We start from the raw sequence: 26,952 nt of genomic DNA, 5'->3' as shown, positions 1-26,952 counted from the left end.
ATTCATTAGCTTCAAGGTTAACTTCATGTTAATGAATTTCACATTATCTAGATTGTCAAAATTCCACAAGTTTTTGCAAGGCGTTCCCAATGCATTTTGTGCACTAAGTGCACTTCATCAGGGGAATCTAAAGAAAAAAGATTAATGGACTCAGTATGGGGATAACATCCTACTAAACATGTAGGTAAACATATTTGCATCTTGTGTCAAACTAGACATGCAACCTGGTCAGGTTAGAATAAGTAAATTTGATATGAGGAGTCGCAATATACTCTGAATGTGAGAGATGTTAGTTAAGGAGAAGTATAACTTGATAAAATATAATTAAAGATTCTGGGTACTCAGTGAATCACCGGGAAATTATAGTTCTAACGGAACCTTTTTCGTGCATTTACCGCTAATTAGTGTGTTCAAAAGCCAAGTATGAAGGTGAAAAGTTCAGTCACCCAATGTAGTGAAAGTAAAAAATCACTCGAAACTATACGCCGCAGTGCTCTGTGATAGTCCATGTTGAAAATAATGTGCTCGTGCGAGTATCATACCTGCAAGTCATGCAAAGATTGTGCTGGCAGGCTTCTTCTGTAATGATGCCGGGTTCGAAAACGAGCCGGCAAATCCTTCGTTAAGAAAGTGTTTGGAGATAGAAATGGGACTATATTTGTGATTTGACTGAAGCGCCATCTTGAAATGGTGAAACATAGTAAATTTCGTGAAAAGGTGAAGAAAGGTGAAGTTATGGTAATAACTGTAAAAAAAATCGACTCGAAAAGTATATGAACTAAATGGTGAATATCGGTCCTGATAACATAATGTTCTTATGAAATAATATTCTTAAAAAGAATCACTGTAAACAAATACGACATATGTGGTTAGATGAAACATTAATCTTTGAAGTACACAGTCTCTTCAATGTTTATAGATAGCAAGAAAATTCCACTCTGTCGTTGAGCCCATTCGGTTTTATTGCATTCAGAAAGTATATCCAGTGATTTTCTCGTTGTAGTAGTGTTCGGTTCATGTCTCTGCCTGGGATTTTAGTGATCGTTTCCAATATTGCAAATTTAAGTTGACTGATGTTGTGATGTTTTTCATTAAAATGCATGGCAACGCTTGATCTCATATTGTCAGTTCTGATATTACTCTTGTGCTCAGATATTCGAACCTTGATTTTTCTGATTGTTTTGCCCACATATATGAGCCCGTATGGACATTTGAGGTAGTATATCACGTATTGTGAATCGCAGGTTGCTGTTGTTTTTAGTTTGATGGCGGTCCCTCTCATTGGGTGTGTCATGGTGTTGCCTTATTTTATGTTATTGCAACAACTACAATTATAACAGGGTATTGTTCCTTTGTAATTTTCTTTCTCAGTGTCTCGGGTATATTTCATAATGTCTTGTATGTTTTTACTGCGGGTGTAACCAAACGTGGGTTGTTGAGCTATTATGTTTTGGAAATCTGGTTCATTGATAAGCAGTGGCCAGTGGTTTTTGATGATCTTTTTGTATTGATAACTCATGGTTGAAAATTCGGATACAATCACAGTTTTTACTGATTCACACTTGGTTGTAGGTTGTAGAAGATCTTCTCTGGTTTTTGTTGTGCATTTCTCTAATGCTCTTTCCAAAATTGGTTTGGGGTATTCTCTTTCTTCAAATCTTGTAATCATGTTTTTATATTGTACTTTCAGTTCCTGTTCCTCAGATACTATTCTCTTGACTCTGTACAGTTGTGATGTGGGAAGATTGTTCTTCAGTGATGTTTGATGGAAACTCCTGTAGTGGAGAAGGTTATTCCGGTCTGTGTTTTTTTGTATAGAGTGGTTTCAATCCTTTCTCCTTTCCGTGTAAGTAAGACATCTAAGTATGCAATAGTTTTGTTGTCAATGGTGTGGGTAAATTGAATGCGATCATTTATCAGGTTGAGTTGGTTGACTTATGTTAAGAAGTCTTGTAATGTCCCTTGCCAAAGTACAAAGATGTCATCAATGAATCTAAAGAAGACCCGAGCATGTTTCTTCCAAGGATCGTGATTCAAAATGTATCTATTTTCAAAGATGTTCATAAAGCTATTCGCGTAAGCTGGGACGGCACAATTGCCCATTGAAGTACCCGTGAGCTGTAAAAAATATTCATCCTCCCATCTGAAGTAGCTTTGGTATGGAGTAAATGTGAGTAATTCCATGAGGAATATTTGAAAGTTTTGTTCAAGGTCTGATGACATGAGAATCTCCTCTAAGGCTTCTAAACCTAAGTTGTGCGGAATTGAAGTGTAGAGGGACTTAACGTCAATGGTACACATCCAGGTCTCTTGGTCCTCTTGTAGTTGAATGGTAGAGATTTTATTAATGAAATCTGTCGAGTCTTTAACTCCTTAAGAGCCCCGGAGAAGCGGAAGCCCCCCAACAGAGAAACCCTGCCAGGAAGGGCAAAAGACCAGGGAGAAAAACCACCAAGGGAGAAACCCCCAGGCCCACCATCAAGCAGCCGCCCCACCAGAGACAAAACAGACACACCAGGTCCAACACCCGCAAGTACACGAGAGCAGGCCGCACAGGAGGACATCTCCAAGGCCCAGGAAGGAATCCAGCAGGGGCAAGACAGAGAGTGAAACCCCCCCCAAAGCAGGGAAGAAAGCGACCCACAGCCGGGGCAACCCACAAACAACCACTCCAAAGGAGAGGGGAAGGAAGACCACACCGGAGAGGCACGCCAAAGGAAGAGAACAACGAACACGACCAACCACAGGGCCAACCCCAACACACCAGGGGAAGTCACCAGCAGAGCCACCAAGACCGAAGAGGGAGGAACCAGACCCGAAAACAGTCACCGACCCAAAGCAAAAACCAGGAAGAAAGGGGCCAAAGAACTCGGGCAAGGCCCTCACCAACAGCCGGCAACCGCTGCAACAGGGAACCGGAGGCACAGAAACCCACAGAAGGCCCAGGCCAATGGCAGGAAAGACGAGCAGCAAACCTCAGCAGAGACACCGGACAGCCGCAGCCAAGGCCGCCACACTGGGAGAAGAAACCCGGGGCACAGGAACCAGCCATTGTCCAGGCCCGAGGTAACCAAAAGCAGGAGACATAGGGACACAAACCCAGGAACCCGCCCAAGCTAGGCCATGGAGAGCAAAAAGCGTTGCCCAAAGCACACACCACACACGGCCAGGGCACAGCCAAGAAAGAAAAACCAAGGGCCGAACACGGAACCGGGGAAACCAACTCCAGAAACAGGAAGGAGGAACCGCCATCAACCAAGAGCCGACCCACAGACCAGGAGGATACCAAGGCACCATCAAAGGCGAACCCCAAGAAGGGCAAAAAAGGAAGGACCAACAAGCAGGCCAAGAGCCCAACAACGCATGAGGCCCAGAAAGACCCAAGAAGCCAACCGGACAACCGACAGGCCAGCCTGCCAGCCAGGAGGACCCCAACACAGCGCCGGCAGAACCCAAAAGGAGAGGCAGAGGGCCAACCAACCCAACACCAAAACACCCTAAAACAAGAAGGGGCCCAGGGAAGGGCACCAAAGCCCAACCCAATACCTAGACCATCAGGGACAGAAACACAGACCACCAAGAGGCGGTAAAAGAGGCCCAAAAGCACCAGAGAATGAACGGACAGGGAAGGACCCAGGAAGGGACCCCACAAAGGGAGGCCAAAAATAAGGACCACAAGGGAACAACCCCAACAGAGGCAGAGCCGAGTCCCCATAGAACCCCAAAACACCCCAGGCAACCCCAAATCACAGGAGAGGAGCCAGGAGAGACCAAAAGGCGCACAACCCCACAGGGGCGTGGGTACAGGCCCAACAAGGGGAAGAATAATCCCTGCAGATTCAGCAAGAGCAAGGGCTGGAGAACCACAGGCCGAAAGCAGGCTGCACAGAAGTGGAAACGCTCAATCCCAAGGACAAGCCTACAAGGGGAAAGTCCCAGTAGCAGGGCCCAGGCAAGGCCGAAAAAAGGGGAGCTGGCAAGCAGCAACGCGTTCCACACACCAGGGGAGTCCGACACCAGACCACAACCGGCAACCCCACCAACAACCCACCTGCCAAAACCAAGAGAAGGCATGGGGAGGAGGATGCCAGGAACAGCACCCACAAAGCAGGAAAGAAGGGTACAGGGCAGGCCGAACCCTGAGACAGGTAGGGGCACAGAAGCAGCGCAGCCAAGAAACCAAGTAGCCACCCAGGCAGAAGCCAAGGAAGACCCACGATACCCAGTCCCCACAGGCGGCAAAGGGAACGGCAGCGCAAGGTAAAGGACCCAAAAGCACACCAAGCCACAAAAAGAGCCACACGAGGGGAAAAGGAAACCACAACAGGAAACCAAACCCCACCAACCAACCCAACACAACACAGCACCAGGCAAGAGGCAAGCTACAACCATAGCCAAAACACCCACCAGGGGCCCCAGCAGGACAGACCTGGAGCAACAGCTAAACAAGGCCCACCAGGACAGAGGGAGGGCAGAAAAGCCCTCGTCCCCGGAAAAAAACAATGGAATCCAAGAAACAGGGAGACACGGAAGCACCAAGGACCCCGATGCAGGACGCACGAAGCGACCCAGCCGAATCCAAGCAAGGCCCAAGCTAAAGAGCAGAGGCACCACACCTGAAGAAGGGGCAGAGCGGGGAGCTGCACTCCTACCTCCATGACCCGCAACCAGCACGAACCCCACTCAAAGGAAACCCACAGGGGGAAAGAGCCCACCAGCCCAGGCTGGAGGGCACGCTGGAGGAGAGGAGCGAACGCAAGGGTACCGGTGGGCCCAGCCGTCACACCCAGGCACAACCAGGCACCAGCAGGGAGGAAAAAGGCCACAGGCCAGGAAACCCCATACAGCGAAGCCCAGAGCACCGGCCATGCACCGGGGCAGGAAGAAACAAGGCACCCCGAGCACGGGCCAAACCAACACCCCTGGAAGGTCTCAAGGAGCACCCAGCACCAGGAGCCCAGACAGGCACCCAGACAGGTACGCAACAGGCCTGACCCCACAAGAACAGCAGGAACCAACAGGGGGGACAGGCAGGAGGCGGAAGAAGCCGGGAAACAGGCAACAAAGGCGGACACCCCCCCAGGCACCAACCCGGCCCGGTCAGGGGGAACAGAAGCACACAGAGGCACGAACCAGGCCAAGCCCCGCCCAAAAAATAAAAGCCCAGGAGAGCAGACGCGGGCACCCGCGGACGCCCACAGCACCCGCCAGCCCTGGCACACCCCAAGCAGTTTTAAACAGGGAGCCAAAGCCGCAGGCCAGCACAGCAGAAGAGCACAAAACAGGGAAGAAGAAGAAGCCTGTAATGGGTAACGCACCAGGGCGACAGGCCAACACCACCAAACAGAGACCGTCCCCCAACCCCCTCGCCCAGACGTCATCCAGCAACAAGCGCCAAGCAAGCAGAAAACCAGGAGGCCTGGGAACCCAAAACCTGTGGAGGAAGCTTTTTGCAGCACTGGGAAGCAAGGAAGAGACACAACGCAAAAAAGCCACGCAAAGCCCCAACCCAGCACGCAGGGACAGGGAGCACCACAAGCCAGCACGGAAAAAAGTTCCCATCAGGAATCAACCAACAGATGGAGAGACCGGAGGATGTCGGGCCCCAGAGCACCAGCACCAACCCAACAAACCCATGAGGAATGGGAGAGCACCAGAAGCAAACCAGGGGAGAAAAACCACCAAAGCGGCCGAGCAGGTCTCCCAGTCAAGACTGCGAAGCAGCCCCACTGCGCACAACCAGACTCATCCAGGCACAGCACAAAACATAAAGCCAGAGGAACATGTAAGTGTGAGGCAACTGGGAAGAAAAGCGGAACCGCTATGCGGTACTCACCATAGGGGCAGGAAGGACTCACCGCAAGTGTCCTGCCCACAAGAGCCAGCCCAAGCACCCTCCAGGACACCAGTGCCGGGCAGGGAAGAGGAATGCAGCCACCGGTCTGACACGGACCCTCACCAAGGCCCGCCCCTGCACTGACACCACAAACAGCAGGGGCGACAGAGAGGAAACAAGGCCAGCAGCACCCCATCAAGCCAGGTAGGGGGACCAGGAGCACCACCCAGCTTAGCCCCCGGGCTCCGAAACAGCCTCATCAGCGCTTCTTCCAGACTGGCCAAGTCATAGGAAGACGCGCGCTGTAACCCGCAAGGAATCCTGAGGAACGGCAACCCAGCCACAAAGGGCCGGGCGCCCATCAACGCGACTCCCAGCAAGCCCGGCAGGCCAGGAGACGTGGAACAGGATGTCGAGTACAGCCAAGCAGCCCGACGAGACATCCATGGAAGAAACACACAGGTAAGCAGCAAACACGTCCCATTCTGTTGGAAGACGGAGAAAAAGAACAGGCTGCATGCTGGGTTGGTACCGCTTATGTACTCCCAGTGGGAGGGAGTGGGTTAGGTATCCCAGCATGCTCCTGTTTTTTTTTTTCTGTCGTTGAGATAGTGATCTCCACTATGTTTAGGAATGGGACGAGGACAGGAGAGACCTGGGGGTAATGAAAGAGTTTCAGGTGAGAAAGGTTCTGCTAATAAACGAGGTTCTGGTAATGAGAGGTCTGCATGAGTGAGGTCTGGTAATGAATGATGTTTCGGTGAGTGAGGTTCAGGTGGGTGAGGTTTTGGTGAGTGAGGTTCTGATAATGAGTAGGGGTTGAGTGAGAGTGGTTCTGGTAATGAATTAGGTTGGGGTGAGAGGGTTCCGGTAATGAAGGTGGTTCGGGTGAATGCGTTTCCGGAAATGAATGAGGTTCTGGTTAGTGATATTCTGGTAATGAGTTAGGTTCAGGTGAATGAAGTTCTGGTTAGTGATATTCTGGTAAGGAATGAGGTTCGAGTGAGTGAGGTTCAGGTAATGAGTGAGGTTTGGGTGACTGCGGTTCTGGTAACGAGAGAGGTTCGGGTGAATGAGGTTCTGGTAATGAGTTAGGTTCAGGTGAATGAGGTTCTGGTAATGAATGCGGTTCGGGTGAGTAGATGTCTGGTTTTCAGACGAAGAAACTCCCAGAATGCATCCGTTCATAGGTCACCACTGATGGAATTACAATGAATGTTCTCCCAGCCTTGCACCACAGACGGGTGGTAAAGAGGCCAACAGACCACAAGTCCTCTACATGCATCTCTGGTCACTCAGCCAATGTCACAGGGCATCATTTTTACAGCTTTTGTGACATGAAATAATCCAAATTGTCACAACTGTTGCAGTACGATGGCTTGACGGTAACAGTGGTACAGGCACTTTGAAGAACGGCCTCTTGTGAAATACCCTGGGGTCTGCTAATTATGTTTTTGACAAATTAAGTGTCATGGGCAGGGGGGCGTGGTTTGGCGCCCGGCGAGGACGGCAGCGCAGATGTGAGCGCTCCCGGTCGCTTGGGGATTCCGCCGCTTTAAACCCAGCATTCCCGCCTGCAAACCACGTCTTACCTCCTCGGAGACTGCAGCCCACGCAGCGGTTCCAGTACAGGCTCCGTCAAGATGCGGAAAGGTCGTCTTTGATGATATTGCAGCGGACGCGGCTGAGTAATAGTCGCGCCCGCCATTTTGTTTTCTGTCAGCGCGACCTGTGGCGCACCCGTTTCCCGACCATGCGAGCCTGCCTCAAAGACCTGCGCATAATTAACTCTTCCCGGTGAGGTTTTACTCTTGCATTTCTGCTTCACCGCTGTACAACTGTCACATGGGCTGCTCTTTAATGAACTTTAACGAGTTTTCCTCGCATTCTGCATGTTTCTGGCGGCCATTTCAGGCTAATGGACCTTTCTCACCTCAAATACCCTGCCAATGCACTCAGACTAAGTTAACTCTTTGCTTGAAGCGCTGCTTTCTTTCATGCTCCTATATTTAACGTTATCTACAATTTGAGGCAGCTTTCAGCATGATTTTTATGCGCTCTCCTTATCTACTCACCATATCTTCATGATGTTCTCCACCTGACGGATCTTCTTCGTTCCACAACGTGCCACTTACCTATATTTCATCGCCATGGTGGTTCTTTGTCTACATCGTCAATGCGCCAACTCCCCCAATTAGCGAATTGGTCGCTGCTCCATCCATTTTTTTGACTCTCTGACACTCTTACATCCTGTGCAGTTTTTTGTCAAGAATTCTAACGCAACCTCTTTGCTGCCTTTGGTTAAGTAGTGCATATTATTGGGCTTTTTCCTCATTTTCTCTTCACCAATAATTTTTTCCTACTCCATTTTTATATGGAAAGGAAGGCATTCCCTCGGACCACCAAAACTCCACGTCGTGTCTTCATCAAAAATTCAAGAGTCTTTTCTGCACTGGCACACCTCGAGGCTTCTCAGGCCCTCGTCACTCAAATGTCGCAGTCAACTGCGGAGAAGCCAATGCAGCCTCCAGGGAAAGTCACGACGAAACGCCCTAAAAAAGATCCTCCATCGCCAACGGGGTCCACATCGGCTGTTTCTATGGAGCTGTTATTAGAAGAGATCCGTGCTCTCAAGCCCTTCATGGAAGAAACCAACTCTAAGTTGCAGGTTCTTACTGACAATTGGTCTCAGATGGACGCCAGAGTGACTACAGTGGAACACTCTTTAACTTCTCTCCAGGAGTCATCCTCCAAAGTTTCACACATGCAGTCTCAAATTTCCTCTCTTCAAAAGCAAGTCGAAGAATTGGAAAACCGAAACAGACGCAACAATCTTCGTCTCTACGGCCTGGCAGAGAATTGTGAGGGGTCTGACCCCATTGCTTTCTTCAAATCATTTTTGCCCAAGATTCTTCACTTACCTGAGGATACTACGCTTAACATCCAGCGCGCACATAGACTGGGTCGTCTTCCTTCTACTTCCTCTCCTTCTTCACGACCAAGAGGTGTCATCATGTACTTCTTAGAATATACTGACCTCCTCAAAGTTATCTCAGCAGCTCGTGCCTCACCTTGCCTACAATGGTCGGGCTCCAATCTCTTCTTTGCCCAGGATTATGCAAGAGCCACAGCTAGTCGCCGCAAGGCCTTCTTGGATATGCGACCAGAACTTCGCGCTATTGGTGCTAGATATGGCCTTTTCCACCCTTGCCTATTTAGAGTGACTTACAACAACAAAACTACGACATATGAGGATCCTGTTCGTCTTCGTAGCTTTTTGAACGCAACTCAAGCATCTGACATGGACTTTTCCAGCTCTTCGTCAGCTTTCCCGCCATGATTCCTACGTGACGCAGCATTGAAGTTTCAGTTAACCTCTTAAGCGCTGCTGACGGCCAACGGTCGTCACGAGCGCTACCTCCCCAGTGCTGCGCACGACCATTGGACGTCCATTCAGCACTAGTTCCAATGGACAGCGCAGCACTGGGGAGGGATATTTGCGAAGCAGCTAAGGTGTTAATGTGCATGCTTACCGTGCATTGTTAGATATGTTGATGTCTGTTTATGCCATGTTTTCCAACGCCTCTGGTTTCCCTGCTCTCTCCCTCACCCTCCGTTATTTCTCTTGTATCCCAGTTCGTTAAATAAGCATTGTTCACTGTTATTTCTTTCCACACCTTCTTGTCATTTAATGTTGTTATGTCCCCATCTTCTCTCAATCGTCTCGCTCATTAATGGTTTTCCTCCCTTTTCCTTGCAGGTTTTTACATTATGTATGGCGCCTCTCCCCCGACCCGTTGGTTCGTTTGCATTGGACGCTTGCTTCCTTTGCCTGGCGCTCCCCCCTCATCCATTTCCTCGCTTATCCTCCCCCTGGTGATTGACCCTTCCCATCTCTGCCCTTCGTAAGTATGTTTTCCTTCTCCCCCCGAATGTTCACTTCCCTTCTTGTATCTTTTTCACTTTTCAGTTCGCCGATTTCCTTTACATCACAGGTGTCTCTCTCTCTTGTTTCTCGCATACTCTTCTATCACCATTTTCTTTCTATCACCCTACCTACCTCCTGGACTACCTTCTCAATTGTTTCCACATCGATTGCTTTTATTCTCCTTTTCCTCACCCTCTTTTCTCTTTCCTCATTCTTTTAATCATTATTATACTGCTTTGACTTTCATCGACTCTCTCTTTTTCCATGGTTTTTTATTCTTCTGGGTCTCCTCTGCACCTCTTTCTCTTTCTTTGTTTTCTCCCTCTTCTTTGAGATGATATGTCTCTAAAGGTAATTACATGGAATGTTAAGGGCGTCAATTCCCCTATCAAACGTCAAAGGATTTTTTCTCATCTTTCGCGTCTGAATGTGGACATTGCTTTTTTACAAGAAACCCACTTATCTGCTGAAGAATCTGTCAAATTGAAGAGAAGTTGGGTGGGTGATGTTTATTACTCTCCTGGGGATGGTAAACGTAATGGCGTTGCAATTTTATGTCACAAAGCTCTTGCTCACTCCTTGCTTGCCCAAGAATCCGATGCTGAAGGCCGATGGATATACACCAAACTTGCTATCAAGAATGTTCCAATTTCTCTCCTAAATGTTTACGCCCCTACCACTGGAGATCCCACCTTCTGGCACTCATTTTCCCAGCACATCACTAGATTTATTGATGATAATTTTATACTAGCAGGAGACTGTAATCAGCCCCTGGATCCCTTTCTCGATAGGAACTCCAAAGCACACTTCATCCCTAACAATCCTCATAAATCCTTCTCTCAAGCTATCTCCCAACACAAACTCACTGATGCTTGGCATTTATGCAATCCAGAACTCCAAGAATTTACCTTTTATTCTCCATGTCACCATTCCCAATCTCGGATTGATTACATTTTTGTTACCCATAATATTGCCCAAACCCTCACTCATGCAGAAATTGGTCCAATTTTACTTTCTCACCATGCCCCCACATTATTTCAATTGGATATCTTACCCAAATCAATAGGCCCTAAACGCTGGCGTTTTAACAATTCTCTCCTTCTAGATCCTAAATTTACTGTTTCCTTCACTTCCTTCTCCCACGAATTTTTCTCCCTAAATGATAACTCCCCTGTCCCTAAACACACCATTTGGGATGCCTTTAAAGCGGCAGCAAGAGATTTTATCATTGGCTTTGTTGCTAAAAAGCGTAGAGCTGCTCGCGAATTTACCAAGGCTATCCTTCTGGATATCAAGAAATTGGAGCATTCTTATTTCACTTCCCGCTCACAGCAAACTCTAACTGCCCTGGCTAACGCTAAGATGAAATTTAATAAAAAATCCACGGACGATGCATCTCTGTACTTATTAAAATCTAGTGCCAAGTTCTATGGAGGCAAAAATAAGGCTGGCAAGATATTGGCCAATTATCTCAAAGTGAAACACAACAAATTAAACATTGAATCAATCTATGACGCCGAATCAAATCTCAAACATACGGACGCAGACATTCTCACTGAATTCTCTACCTTCTATAAGACTTTATACTCTTCTGAAACCCAGCCCTCTTCCCATTCTCTAGATACATTTTTCTCCTCCATTCACAAACCATCTCACTTTCCACTTGACCTTTCTCAATTAGAACTTGATATATCCCAACAAGAACTACTCAAAGCGCTTCAAACCCTCCAAAAAGACAAGGCTCCTGGGCCAGACGGCTTCACAGTCGAATTTTTCTCCACTTCTCACAGCTCCTCATTCCCCGACTCCACTCCCTTATCGGAACCTTCCTTTCCTTGGGTTCCTCCTCAGGCTCTTTTTCAGACGCCCACATTTGTCTCATACCCAAGGAGGGGAGGGATCCTCAACATTGCAAAAACTACAGGCCAATCTCTTTGGTCAATATTGACTATAAAAGTTTTGCAAAGTCTCTTGCGGCACGTCTTGACCTTCTTCTCCCGGACCTTCTGGGTGAGGAACAGTCGGGCTTTGTCAAGGGCTGTTTTATAACTGACAACACCAGACTCCTCTTTAACATCCTTTCTAGGTCTCGCCTCTTACCTCATCCCCTTGCGGCTATTGCCTTGGATGCCGAAAAGGCGTTTGATAGAGTCGAATGGACTTATTTGTTTCACACCCTCCGTTGGTTTGGTTTCGGTCCTGTTTTCATATCCTTAATCTCCCTACTTTATTCTAACCCACGCGCAGCGGTTTGTGCCAACGGTCAAATATCTTCTTTTTTTGATTTAAAAAGAGGTGTCCCTTATCTCCCTTTCTCTTTAATCTGGCATTAGAACCTTTCCTTTCCAAGCTCCGTCAAAACCCCTCCATCCAAGGTTTCCAACTGTCAGACTCCCACATCAAATTAGCCGCTTATGCGGATGACATATTGCTATTTGTCTCCAACCCCTCCGTTTCCATTCCTGCTTTTCTCACTGAAGTCCATGCTTATTCCCAAATATCCGGCTATAAACTTAATAATGATAAATGTGAGATCCTCCCCTTAACTAAATTCACTTTTAAACCCGATTTTGCTGCCTCTAATTTTACATGGAAACCCTCCAATATCAAGTACCTTGGAATGCATGTCACTCCTACCATCCCGGATACCGTTTCCTTGTGCATGTCCAAGTGCATTCAAAAATTAACGGACCTCACATCCAAGTGGCATCCCCTTTACCTATCCTGGTGGGGTCGCCTTGACACTATTAAAATGATGTTAACTCCCATTGTTCTCTACACCCTCTCCAATATTCCAGTCCCTGTCCCATCCAAATTTTTCAAAAAAATCAACTCTATTCTAAGTCCTTTCTTTGGAGTAAAAAGAAGTCACGAATGTCTATAGCACGTCTGATTCGTCCTAAATCTGAAGGTGGGGCCAACTTTCCTGACTTCCCAGCCTATCACAAGGCGTTTCAGTTGAGACAAGCTTCTTTTTGGCTACTAGATCCTGACACCCCATGCCCTCTATGGACCAAATTTGAACGCCTTCTTCTTTCTCCCTTTTCCTTTGCTGAGTACCTTTCCTTTTCCCGCAAACCCACCTCTATCTCTACTCCGATTCATAAGTTTACCACTAAATTACTCCTCTCCTCTACGCATTCTCCCCCCACTACCATTGCTGATCTCCTTTCCTCTCCCATATGGCATAACACTTCCTTACTCATCCGTAACAGACCCTTCTTCTGGAAAACTTGGCATACTCGAGGTCTGCAGTGGATCTCCCAACTATTTTCTCATTCCTCTTTCTTATCTTTTGACACCCTTCGCTCCCTCTATGACTTACCTACTTCCTTTGCACGTAAATACCAATTGCTTAAAAATACAGTCCTACCGAAATATAATAACCTCTCTCAGCCCTGCTCTCCTCCTGCTCCATCCACTCCCACTACCGCACTCCATTCCTTCTTACGCACCACGCCAAAGGCTACTGCTATTTACAAATACCTTCATGCTGGTGAGACTCCGAGACCCAAATCTAAAGTAGAACAATCTTGGGAGCATGATTTGTCTATCTCTTGGTCGGTTTCCTTTTGGGACAAAATCTGGACTAAACTCCGCAAATCTTCCAGAGCAGCAACCCTTACTCAGACTTTGTTCTTCATTTACAATAGACTCCTCTTCACACCCTCTGACCTTCACAAACGCTTTCCTACTACTCCCCACACGTGCTGGTCTTGCTCGTCACCACAAGCCAAATTATTTCATATGTTATTTTTATGCACTCATGTACGTGATTTTTGGTTACAGGTTTGGGCTCAAATTAATTTGATTTTTCACACCTCTATCCCCTTTTCTCACACACATGTTTTTACGGGCAGTCTCTCTCCTTGTTGGGATGGCATTGAGCTAAAACCTCAGATTGTTGATTTATTACTTGCCGCTGCCTTCCATCAAATAACAGTCAACTGGAAAGACTTCTCTAAAATTTCCTTCAAAGCGTGGTGGTTTAATGTATGCCATAACCATAGACTCGATACAGCTCATGTTTTCCCGGCATGTATGGCTACAAAACGCATGGACCTCTGGACTCCCGTCACACTGTATCTGGAATCATGTAGTAAGCGTTTGTTTCACCTTTCTCTCCACAACAGGAAGTTCCTAAACCTCCTTAATTGCCTGATACATTCCACTTATCCTTCATTGTACCATCTTTATTTATTATTTTCCAATGTTCTCATGCTTTTCATATTTTATGCTTACCGTAAATTTTCTTTACCTTTTCCCTTTTTCTCATCTTGTACCCAGATCTTTTTTATTATAATGCTTGTATTTGTTTGATTGTATTATTTTGCTCAGATTCTTACTCTGATATCACGTTGTACTTTGTTTTGACACCTGGTTTTCTCTCTTATTACTATTAATAAAATTCTCTTGAACTTAAAAAAAAAAAAAAGTGTCATGGGCAGGGCTAGACTAGTGCAGGCAGAGAATATCTTTTAAACAAACATTTGCAATACAATAGGTCTCGCATTTACGCGAGTTTGAGCTATAACTGAGTTTTAAAAACATAAATAAAAGGCATTGTCATTTACAATGCCAATTGCTTTAACTCGTTAAGTTAGTGGGAATCAATCAGGATGGATAATATGGGAAGTTGAAATTAAGTTGTGCTAAGAGTACTGTCAGCAAGGCGACCACCCATAAATATTATACACACCTTGAGCAAGGCAAGGCAGCATATATTGTGGTAATGGCAGCTTCAAAATGTTGCCCTACCTAGGACAGGAAAGTACTGCCACCAGGCTGGGTTCCTTAAGTAGCTTTAGCAACATGCCATGGGCTGTTTTCCACTACCCTTGCACCAGTTACTAGCAATTATTATTTCATAAAGTTGCTGTGGCAAGTTTGGTCATTGCACACTGTAAAGATAACTATCTGTGTTGGTATTCCAAACAGATGCACCTAAAAATAACACCAGGGAAATGTGAACAATTGTAATATGTCACCAGGCGTTATGATGACGTCAGGCACTGGTTTTGACTGATCGTGCAAAACACCAAGACATGATACTCGCAATGCTTAAAAACAAAGGTGTGTAGACCCAGACGAGAGCCACTTAATGAAAGATGAAATAAAATACATTTACGACGTTTGCTACTGCTCAAAGAGCCAGGTCTTGAGGAGTCTTCTGAAGGCGAGTAGGTCTTGGGTCTGACGTAGGTGGGTAGGGAGGGTGTTCCAGGTCTTGGTGGTAAGGTAGGAGAAGGATCTGCCGCCGGAGGTTATTCGTTGGATGCGGGGGACATACGCGAGGGCGAGGCTGGCGGAGCGGAGCTGGCGGGTCGGGGTGTAAAAGTTGAGTCTGCTGTTCAGGTAGGCTGGTCCGGCGTTGTGGAGTGCTTTGTGTGCGTGGGTGAGGAGCTTGAAGGTTATCCTCTTGTCGACGGGGAGCCAGTGTAGGTCTCTCAGGTGGGGGGTGATGTGGCTGCTGCTGGGGACGTTGACGATCAGTCGGGCGGAGGCATTTTGGATGTGTTGTAGTCGTCGTAGGTGTTTGGCTGGCATTCCTGCATAGAGTGCGTTGCCGTAGTCCAGTCTGCTGCTGACGAGGGCCTTTGTCACGTTCTTCTTGTTTCGGTCGGGGTCCACTTTTAGATCCTGCGGAGCATGCAGAGGGTATTGTAGCAGGAGGAGGAGACGGCGTTGACCTGTTTAGACATGGAGAGGGAGGAGTCAAGGACGAATCCTATGTTGCGTGCATGATCGGTGGGTGTCGGTGCTGTTCTCATTGTGGTCGGCCACCAGAAGTCGTCCCAGGCTGAGGGGGTGAGTCCGAGGATGAGTACCTCCGTCTTGTCTGAGTTCAGCTTCAGACGGGTGTTCTGCATCCAGTTGGCGACTGCCTTCATTCCCACATGAGCTTGGTATTGGAGGTGTGTGGGTCCTTGGTGAGGGAGAGGATGAGCTGGGTGTCGTCGGCGTAGGAGATGATGTTGAGTTTGTGTTGCGGGCCACTTGTGCCAGGGGGGCCATGTAGATGTTAAACAGCGTCGGGCTGAGCCCTGGGGGATGTGGCAGATGAAGTTGGTGGCCTCGGATCAGAAGGGCGGAAGGCGGACACTCTGGGTTCTCCCGGAGAGGAAGGACGTGGTCCAGTCAAGGGCCTTCTCTTGGATTCCGGCTTCCAGGAGGCGTGTCTTTAGAGTGCGATGGCAGACCGTGTCGAAAGCGGCTGACAGGTCCAGGAGGATGAGGGCTGATGTTTCGCCGTTGTCTAGTTGGCACCTGAAGTCGTCTGTGGCAGTGATGAGGGCTGTCTCGGTGCTGTGGTTTCGTCTGAACCCGGACTGGGACAGGTCCAAGATGTTGTCTTCCAGGGGGTGGGCCAGTTGCATGTTGACGATTTTCTCAATGACCTTCACCGGGAACGGGAGCAGGGAGATGGGCCGGAAGTTCTTGAGGTCCTTGGGGTCTGCCTTGGGCTTCTTGAGGAGGGTGTAGATTTTGACGTGTTTCCAGCTTTCCAGGAATGTTGCTGTTTCGAAGGAGATGTTGATGTCCTTCCGTAGTTGGAGTGCAATGGCAGCATCTGCTTTGTTGAATACGTGGTGTGGGCACGGGTCTGACGGAGATCCTGAGTGGATGGAGTTCATGACCTTGCGTGTCTCGTCGTCGTTGACGTTGGACCAGGAGGTCAGGCGGTTGGCGCTGGTGGTGTTCACAGGGGGTGTGGGGTCTGGCGTAGTCGAGCCGGTCATTGTGTTGAAGCTGTCATGGATGTCAGCGATCTTGCGGTGGAAAAAGATGGCTAGTGAGTTGCACAGTTCTTGTTAGGGCGGTATGTTGTTGGTGCTGGGGTTGGAGAGTTCTTTTACGATGCTGAAGAGCTCTTTGCTGTCGTGGTCGTTGTTATCCAGGTGGTCTTTGAAAAAGGATCTCTTGGCTATTCCGATGAGGTGGTGATGTCTGCGAGTGGCGTCCTTGTGGGCTTTGCGGTTGTCCGAAGTGCATTAATGGAGCCATATCTTCTCCAGTTTCCGGCAGGTGCGTTTAGGTCTGCAGCTCGTTAGTAAACCAGGTGGCTCTCTTGCTGGTGTGGTTGTTGGACGGTTTCTTGAGTGGAGCGAGGGTGTTGGCGCATTCGTCCATCCACTGTCTGATGTTGCGGGCTGCGTCGTCTGGGTTGGTGGGGTCGGTGGGTGGGTTCTGGGCGAGGGTGGTGATCAGCTGGTCTTCGGTGACTTTGCTCCAGCAGCGGCGAGGCAGCTGTTGGGTGCGGCGGTGCGTGGTTGGTTTGTTGAAGGTGAAATGGATGCAGGGCTGGTCAGTCCAGTGGAGTTCCGTGGTGTGGTCGAAGGAGACGTGGGTGCCTGTGGAGAAGATGGGGTCCAGTGTGTGGCCGAGGGTGGCGGAGTTGGCTTTGTTGTTGTTCTCGAAGTGGAAATTCAGGTCCCCGAGGAGGATGTAGTCTGTGGAGGTGGGTGCGTGGGTGCTGGCGAGGTCGGCGATGGAGTCGCTAAATTGTGCTCGGGGTCTGGGCGGTCTGGTGATGAGTGTTCCTCTGAGGGTGGTGGTGGGGTCGGTGTTGATCCGGAAGTGCAGGTGTTCGGCGGTGTTAAGGGTGTCGTCTGCATGGGTGGTGACCTTGAGGATGGACTTGTGAACGATGGCTATTCCTCCTCCGATTCCGTTGGCGCGATCCCTGCGGGTGATTTTGTAGCCGTCCGGGATGGCTATGGCAATGTCTAGCTCAGAGGAGCACCAGGTCTCGGTCAGGAAGGCCACGTCTGGGGCGGATGTGTCGAGCAGGTCCCAGAGCTCGACGGCGTGTTTGCATGCGGAGCGGGTGTTGAGGAGTATGCATCAGAGGTGTTTGGGTCCGGTCCTTGGAGGTTTAGTGGTTCTGTCGCAGGTGAAGATGCAGGTGTGGCGGGTGAAAGGTCCGTGAGTCTGTATCAGTGTGGCTTGGAAGCAGGTGTGGTTTCCGCCGGTGTTGAGTGCGTAGAGGGTGCTGGCATTGTAGCGGAGTCTGGTGTTGTGGCATTCACCGGGTCCTGTGGTTCTGGCGCTGGGCATGGTCCAGTCGCGGATGGGCACAGATGAGCTTGCCTTTGGCGTGCCTTCAGTGCGCCAGCGGCGTACCCGCTGCATGCGCCGCTGGCGCACAGAAGGCACGCCAAAGGCAAGCTCGTCTGCGCCCATCCGCGACTGGACCATGCCCAGCGCCAGAACCCCTTAACCCCGGAATGGCCATAAGAGGGGGATAGGGAGGGAGGAGCAGCTGGGAGGCGGGAGCGGGGTGTCCAATGGGATACAGGGTGGCGGGGCTGCAGGGACTCAGCGGCGGGAATGAGGGAGCGGGAAACAGCGGCGGCAGGCAGGAGCAACGAGGCAGCTGGCGGCTGTATGGTGGCGTGGGGAGTGACCTGCCTGCGAGCAGGGTCAAAGGTCTCTCACGATCACAGAAGTGGCAGACAGCCGTATCGAACCCTACCAGAGTGGGGCTCGAGGAGCAGCAGTGTACAGCGGAGCTGTGGGAGAGAGCAGGCTTCAGACCGAGGGTCTGGGGTCTAGCTCGCGCTCCCCACTGCAGTCGCCATAAGTAGAGGAGGAGAGAGGAAACGAGCAGCTGGGGGCGAGAACAGCGGTAAAAACAGTGACAAGGGCACAGTGAGGGGGGCTGAGAGAGGAGATGGGCACGGGCGGCAAAGAGTGAAAACAAACCACAATAATGTACAAAAATGAATGAAAAGCTCAATAAAACCACCTGAGGCAAGGTTACAATAAAATACAGAGCAAAAAGGCAGGGAGGAGAAACACGATCACAGAAGTGGCAGAGAGCAGTATCGAACCCTACCAGAGTGCGGCTCGAGGCGCACCAGTGTACAGCGGAGCTGTGGGGGAGAGAGCAGGCCTCGGACCGAGGGTCTGGGGTCTAGCTCGCGCTCCCCGCTGCAGTCACCATAAGTAGGGGAGGGGGGAGGAAACGAGCAGCTGGGGGTGGGAACAGCGGCAAAAACAGTGACAAGAGCACAGTGAGGGGGGCTGAGAGAGGAGATGGGCACGGGCGGCGAGGAGGGAAAACCACAATAAGGTACAAAAATAAACAAAAAGCACAATAAAACCACTTGGGGCAAGTTTACAATAAAATACAGAGCAGAAAAACAGGGCAGAGAAACACGATCACAGAAGTGGCAGAGAGCAGTATCGAACCCTACAAGAGTGCGGCTCGAAGCGCACCAGTGTACAGCGGAGCTTTGGGGGAGAGAGCAGGCCTCGGACCGAGTTTACCTGAATACTGGAACTCAATGTTTCTGACTTTGCTTTTGCAGATTTACAGTATTATCATCATTATTCTTAAGCATTTTGTACAATCAAGGATTGTTTTCTGTCGGATGTAAAGAGATTTAAATTACTTAAATGGAAAATACCGGAATGTGCATATTCAATTTTTAGTTGGTTGTAAAAGCATCTCATTTATTACTATTGTTGAAACTTATGAAGACATATTTAAGACACATTTAACAATACACAGATCTTTGCATAAAAGTTCCTTTGAAATTTTTGCTATAGTCCAGAGTTTTCTCTCTCCTAGAGCCGCGCTACCTACACTACCTTCTTCCAATCAATGGTGCGATGAACTTTCAGATTTTTTCTCTGAAAAGATTCTGAAGATCCAGCAAGATCTCCAAACTGCCTTGAACAAGTCCCTGACATCCACTTCATTGCCTATATTGGAAGCTGTTTCTTCGGAAGGTCTGTTTACTTCCTTCTCCCCAGCCTCTGAAAAGGATGTTTTACCAATTCTGTCTGCCCTTAAATCTGGTTCGCCCGCCGACCCCTGCCCTGCTAGAGTTCTGGGAGGAGTGTCGGCGATAGTCTGCCAGGAGGTAACTAGGATTGTTAACTTATCTCTTTGCTCGGCCTCTGTGCCTCTGAGTTGGAAGCAAGCCAAGCTCCTCCCATTACTGAAGAAGTCTGGCCTGGACCCGACTATGCCCTCTAGCTATCGGCCCATATCTCTTTTGCCAGCGTTGGCTAAGACATGTGAAAAGATTGTTTTTAGACAACTTGAAGGGTTTATTGAGTCTTCTCATGCGCTCCACCCTGCTCAATCGGGGTTCAGAGCGGCCTACAGCACCGAAACAGCATTAATTGAGGTTTCAGAGGCTATTCGGGAGTGCCTGGATGGAGGCGGCAGGGCGGTTCTGATCTTACTAGACCTCTCTGCCGCCTTCGATACGGTGCCCCATTCGTTGCTTCTGGCCAGATTGGGTGCTGTCGGTATTTCAGGCCGCGCTTTGGGTTGGTTGACCTCATTTCTGAAAGATAGATTACAGCAAGTGTGGGTCCCCCCTTATGCATCTAAGGCTAAGGAACTTACCCCAGGAGTCCCGCAGGGGTCTACCTTAAGCCCCCTGCTTTTTAATGTTTATGTGACCCCTTTGGTCTATCTAGCTGAGCAGCTGGGTGCCAAAATAATGGCTTATGCTGATGATACCCAGCTGCTCTTCACCTGGCCAAAAAATCATCTAGACCCCTTGACCGTTCAGAGTTGCCTGTCGCAGGTTTTTCGCTGGCTGGCAATGGCCCAGCTTAAATGTAACGAGGAGAAGACGGAGATCCTCCTCTATGGATCTTTTCCGGATAATTTCAGGGAACAAATTTGGCCCTCCGACCTACCCTGTCCGAGCTCATCAGGTGCCCCTGTAAAGAACCTAGGTGTCTGGTTCGGACAGGATTTAAAGTTCGGGGAGCATATTAAGAAACTAACCGGTACCTGTTATGCCACTCTAAAGGCCCTCAGAAGATTTTTTCCCCTCATTCCCGGCAAAGCTAGAGAGACTGTGCTTAGAGCGTTGATTTTATCACGCTTAGATTATGCAAATGCACTCTTCAGTGGCCTACCTGATTACATGGTCCGTCGACTTCAGGTTATTCAAAACTCGGCAGTCAGGTTGATGTTTCAACTACCCAGGAGAACTAGTGTTCGCGAACATCTGCGCAGCCTTCATTGGTTGCCTATTGCCAATCGTATTTTGTTTAAAATTCTGGTCCTGGCATATCGGGCTATCAATCAGCAAGGCCCAGTATACTTGCGGAATAGATTTGTTCTTTATGCTCCTAAACGGGCTCTCCGCTCGGCTAACCTTTGTCAGATGGTCCAGCCTAAATTTAAGCTTGCCAGAACTGGAGGCAAATCCATCTCTGTTAAGGCTGCTAGAGTATGGAATGTTCTTCCTTTGGCCCTTCGCACTGCCTCCTCACTTTCGCAGTTCAAGAAGGGACTCAAAACATACCTGTTTAATATTACTCTGTAATCTCTCTCTTCGGTGTGTTAGTGGCCCCGCCTTGTTATCATGTACTCATCGCGCCAGGATACTCCTGAGTAATAGAGCGCGCAATAAAAGGATTTATAACATAACATTATAACATAACAATACGCCACATCTTATTTATTTCAGCAAAGGTATTCATCGAGTAACTTAACAAAAAAAAAAAAGGGCGCTTGCACAGCACATATATACTAGTTACAGGTGTAGGTAGATGCATATGGTCACGGTTTTGTCAAAACAAGAACAGCTCTTGGAGTAAGAGATGGATCAGGAAGACTCAAGACAGCAAGTTGGACATCCGGAGGTTGTGCCATACATCAAATCTTATTGTTCATGGAGGTGCCTGGTTTCAATCACTACTAACTCTTTTCAGGATGATTACCTTTGCTCTAGTCTAAAAGCCTGATAACGGGTACCTTTTGTGTGCTGATTGTGTTTGGGGCTCGATCTGGGCCATGTAGGCCCTGCATCATGTATCGATCCTCTCCCCATATAAGGTCCCTGTCCAATCTAAAATGGCGGTGCTTCTAAGACTCTAGGAATCTAGATATTGACATAGGACTTGGCATGTCCTTCTTATGGACATGAAAGAAGGACTATCATGTTCTATAGCTTCTATGTATTTCCAAGATGGCGCCATCTTAGAATGATGTTGTTTACTCATTCTGCTTAGATTTCCAGACTGGTTCGGTCTATCGAATTTCCAAGTGCATCCTAGGCCACTGATCATCCCTCTAATCCGGATTCTATCTTCCTAATTGCATAATCAAGTTTGACCTAATGTATTTCAACTTCCCATTTTTATATTTGCAGCTGGGCCCTCTCTTCAGGATTTGCTGATTTCGTCCTAGTAATCGCATGCATATTGGCCTCTTTGGCTTAACGCTACGCTCCCCACTTCTGAAATGCAGAGCTACACCGTGTTTACAAGATTACAGTGCAGCCCAGCATTTCTCCCTGTGCTGGGGCTGAATTTAGCTGCCTAGCGCCAATGCAGGCAGCCTTGTATCATAGTGCAAGGGTGCTTGCGTTGAGGCGAACAGGCCTGACAAGTACCATGCATCAGGGGTTAGACTAACACATTTCAATGTGGTGGTCCGCATCACCGTACTGAAATGCAAAGTCACACACTTTTATGGCTTCCTGAGCTGCCAAGTGCTGGAGCGCTGCTATTCCATGGAGGGGCCCTGTTAGCCGATAAATGTACACACTCTTGCAAGCAGTACTAACAGTGCCACACAGGGCTTGGCATCACCATCACCGTTCCTTTGTAAAGCGTACTTGTTTCTATTACTTTCATGTTTTACATCTCAAACCTTGATTTCCACACCTGTGCTGAATATTCTCAGCCAGCAGCCCATCCGGACATGGTTGGAGGGGGGGCCTGATCCAGTCACTTATTGCGATTGTGAGGATGATTAAGTGGTGATAAACAGGTTTGATATTGAAACCCATCGGCTTTGAGTCTCTGTGCCCTCCCCTTTAAGATTTGACTAACCAACAGTGTTACATCAGGCCCCTCATACCTCTCTGAGGAGGAACACCCTAGACCAGGGGTTTTAAAATGTCTTAATGCCACCCCCCCCCCCCAACCCCACAGCGATCGTCGGGCTCCCCTCAGAATTTTTGACAATTATTCTATTCAATTGGCAATGTTTAAATATGTCTAAACTTATTTAAGCATTGCAGTTAAGTACTGTTTTAAGAATGCAATCAAACACATGATTGCCAAACATACTATTCTGGTCAGGTAGGCTTTATATAGCCTTATGGCCCGCTGACGAGGGCATGCATCTCTGGACTATAACGGGTTCAGGGCCCTTAATAACAGGTATATCCAAAGGCAGAAGGGCTATAAGGCTATTAGAACATTCCACCCACTTAGGGTAGAATGTTCTAAATTAAAAAGAGAAAAATATGAAGACAAACATTGGAATGTTGGAGCTACAGACTTATACCAGCCATTACAAGCCCGGAGCTGCTTCAATGGAGCTCCCAACATTCCAATGTTCTAATAACGGGTACAAGTACCAGGAGTGTGTTCATTTGAGGTGGGGGTTTTGAAAAACATTTGGAGTCCTGTCCCTTTTGACACATACTCCCAGCTAGTATATACGTATATAACTGTCAAAACATGTTAGTGATGGCCCATTGGAGAGCAGCTTACTGCTGCTCATTATGTTAAGCTTAAAACAAAGCACCATTTCAGCATAATGCTTCTTTTGACCAGAGTCTAGCGCCCCACCTGGGATCAACTCAGGCCCCCCTGGGAGGGCCCGCCCCCAGTCTGAGGCCCCCCGCCTGGGATCATCTCAGGCCCCCCAAGGAGGCCCGCCCCCAGTCTGAGGCCCCCTGCCTGGGATCATCTCAGGCCCCCCTGGGAGGGCCCGACCCAGTCTGAGGCCCCCCACCTGGGATCATCTCAGGTCCCCCTAGTAGGGCCCGCCCCCAGTCTGAGGCCCCCCACCTGGGATCATCAAAGGCCCCCCTGGGAGGGCCCGACCCAGTCTGAGGCCCCCCACCTGGGATCATCTCAGGTCCCCCTAGGAGGGCCCGCCCCCAGTCTGAGGCCCCCTGCCCTAGACATACATTTCAAGCATTCTCAGATCCTAAATAAAACATCACATAAGATCTGACAGCATTAGAGTGAATTAATCAATAAAGATTTATTTAGAAACTAATTAATATCTCACGAAAGTAATACGGCAATAGTACAGAAGACATCAATGAATCTATTCATAAACACTGGTAGGAAACAAGGAACTGGTGGATCAAAAGGATAAAATACATCCTATATCGAAAACCGATTAAACATTCAAAGATACACAAACTGACTACAAAGATTCCATGGTTAATCACGCCACCAAAAAATTGTCATCCAAGAATGCAAAATGGTGATTTTGCCTAACTATCACACAACATGTGGCTCAGTGACATTTATAAATGATTCCTCACTCTCCTGAAGAGAAGCCGTGTGCTCACCCTCGCTATCACACAGCATGCGGGTTGGAGAGTTTCATTATTAATCCGTATCTGCTGAACAGACACCATATGCTCGGCCTGGCTATCACACAGCTGCAGCTCCGTGACCTTCATTATTGATCCACCACTCTTCTGAAGTGAAGCCTGGTGCTCGGCCTGGCTATCACACGGCTGCAGCTCCGTGACCTTCTTTATTGATCCTGCACGCTTCTGAAGTGAGGTACCTGGCCTGGCTATAACACAGCTGCAGCTCTGGCACCTTCATTATTGATCCTACACTCCTCCGAAGTGTGCTCGGCCTGGCTATCAAACAGCAGCAGTTCTGTGACCTTCATTATTGATCCTGCACTCTTCTGAAGTGAAGTACTCGGCCTGGCTATAACACAGCTGCAGCTCTGCAACTGTCATTATTGATCCTGCACTCTTTTGAAGAGAGGCTGACGTCTTTGTAGGTTTGAAAGTTCACAAAAGATCTTCACACATTTACTGCAATGATATGGCTTTATCCCTGTGTGTTTGTTCGCTGATCAATCCTTAATGTTGAAGATTCACTAAACCTACGTCAACATTCACTGCACTTGAATGATTGTTCGTGTGTGTTTTCTAATACCGTATATCTCTTCTCACATTCATTGAATTTGAATGGTTTTTCCAGCTTGTATTCACAGATGTTTCCTTAATGTTGACGATTCACTAAAACTGCTTCCCCATTCACTGAAATGATACGGTTTTTCCCTAGTGTGTATTATTTGATGCTGTTTTAGGTGTGATAATCAACTGAACCTCTTCAAACATTCACTGAAATGATATTTTTTTTCCAGTGTGTGTTCTCTGGTGCTGTTTTAGGCTTGATAATCGACTAAACATCTTCACACATTCACTGCATTTATATGGTTTTTCTCCAGTGTGTGTTCGCTGATGAATCCTTAATGTTGAAGATTCAATAAAACTTATTCCACATTCACTGCACTTGAATGATTTTTCCTGTGTGTGTGTTCTCTGATGTCGTTTTAGTCCTGATACATATATAAAGCTCTTCCCACATTCACTGCACTTGAATGGTTTTTCCCCTGTATGTGTTCGTTGATGAACCTTTAATGTTGATGAGTCACTAAAACTACTTCCACATTCACTGCACTGGAATGGTTTTTCCCCAGTGTGCGTTCTCTGATGCCGCTTTAGGTTGGATAATCGACTAAACCTTTGCACACATTCACTGCAATGATATGGTTTTTCTCCAGTGTGTGTTCTCTGATGAATCCTTAATGCTTTAGATTCACTAAACCTCTTCACACATTCACTGCACTTGAATGGTTTTTCCCCTGTGTGAGCTCGCTGATGAATCCTTAATGTTGATGAAGTCCTAAAACTACTTCCACATTCACTGCACTGGAATGGTTTTTCCCCTGTGTGTGTTCCTTGATGCTGTTTTAGGTGGGATAATCGATTAAACATCTTCACACATTCACTGCAATGATATGGTTTTTCTCCAGTGTGTGTTCTCTGATGGTATTTTAGGTCTGTTAATTGAAAAAAGCTCTTCAGACATTCACTGCACTTGAATGGTTTTTCCCCTGTGTGTGTTCGCAGATGATTCTTTAATTTTGACGAATCAATAAAACTACTTCCACATTCAGTGCAATGATATGCTTTTTCCCCTGTGTGTGTTCGTTGATGTCTTTGTAGGCCTGATAACTGAATAAAGCTCTTTACACATTCAGTGCATTTGAATTGCTTTTTCGCTGTGTGTATTTGCTGATGGTGTTTTAATATTGATGACAAATTAAAGCCCTCACTGCATGTGTCTGAGACTTCTCTCTTAGTTAGTGTCTCTGGGTCTGGCATATACTTGTTTACATCGTGTGACTGTACTTCCTGAAGGGCCATCATGACTGATAAAGCAGTTGTGTTATTCTTGCAATCCCTGTATGTGTTGTATTTTGCATGTTTTCTTTCAGATTAAAGAATAAAGTGTAATGGTCAACAACTACTTCCCAAACTCATAATGTGTGTAAGGCTTCTTCGTGGGCAATTGTGTCTTTAGACTGGATAATGGTTCTGCATGCTTGCGGGTAAAGATCCATCGTCCTTCTGGTCGGTGCACACTGGGACAGTACTCTGTATTTTAGAAAATAGAACCCTTATTTCTTTTAACCTTCATTTGTCTGACTCCACTCCATTGCGCTTTTCACTGGTTGCTGTGGATTGGTCTGAAACAGTTTACAATGCACCTCTAGCACTGAATGGTGGTCGATAGTCTTTCAGGAAGCAGAGCACTGCTGTAACCACCACATACCAACCTCGTGATCAAAGCTGCTATTGGACATGTTTACACAAGAGGAGGTTTATCAGTGTTGTCTTAATTTTCTAGAGGTAATTTCTTCGTTTTGAGGCACGGAGGTGCACAGCTGAGACTCGTAGAATCACTGAATTTCTCATGACCCTTGTCCCTTCTTCCAGGATGTCCCAGTTTATGTTCAGGTCCGGCTGGCTCTGACGGCACTTAAGTTTTCCTCAATACTGGAACTCAATATTTTGGACTTTGTTTTTGTAGATTTACAGTGTTATCTTCCTTATTTTGAAACATTTTGTACAATCAACGATTGTTTTCTGTTGGATGTAAAGAGATTTAAAATTACTTAAAGGGAAACATAACGGAATGTGCATACACAATTTGTAATTGATTGTATAAACATCTCTTCATTCCCATTTTTAAAACTTATGATGGCATATGTAACCATACACAGAAATTTACATAAACGTTGCTTTGAATATGCCACATCTTAATTTTTTCAGCAAATGTTTGAATGAGTAACTTAGTAAATAAAAAAAGGGCGCTCGCATAGCACTCATACACTAGTTACAGCTTTAGGTAGGTGCATATGGTC

The 26,952-nt window shown here is 47.6% G+C and overlaps 1 protein-coding gene across 1 annotated transcript in view; it reads right to left on the bottom strand.

The window, feature by feature from the left end:
• Positions 1–23,778: 23,778 nt before the first annotated feature.
• Positions 23,779–26,952, bottom strand: part of LOC147737248 (uncharacterized) — a 91,940-nt gene continuing 88,766 nt past the window's right edge. The window contains exon 4 of the mRNA XM_086921622.1: positions 23,779–26,674. Within this exon, the coding sequence (XP_086777748.1) occupies positions 24,860–25,954 (1,095 nt within the window). The 5' untranslated portion in view covers positions 25,955–26,674 and the 3' untranslated portion in view covers positions 23,779–24,859. The remainder of the gene's footprint in view (positions 26,675–26,952) is intronic.

The sequence above is a fragment of the Lissotriton vulgaris genome, chromosome 1_1, assembly GCF_964263255.1.
Source record: "Lissotriton vulgaris chromosome 1_1, aLisVul1.2, whole genome shotgun sequence".
NCBI lineage: Eukaryota > Metazoa > Chordata > Amphibia > Caudata > Salamandridae > Lissotriton > Lissotriton vulgaris.
Note: the sequence above shows the minus strand (reverse complement) of the source record. Positions and strands in the feature narration are given on the sequence as shown.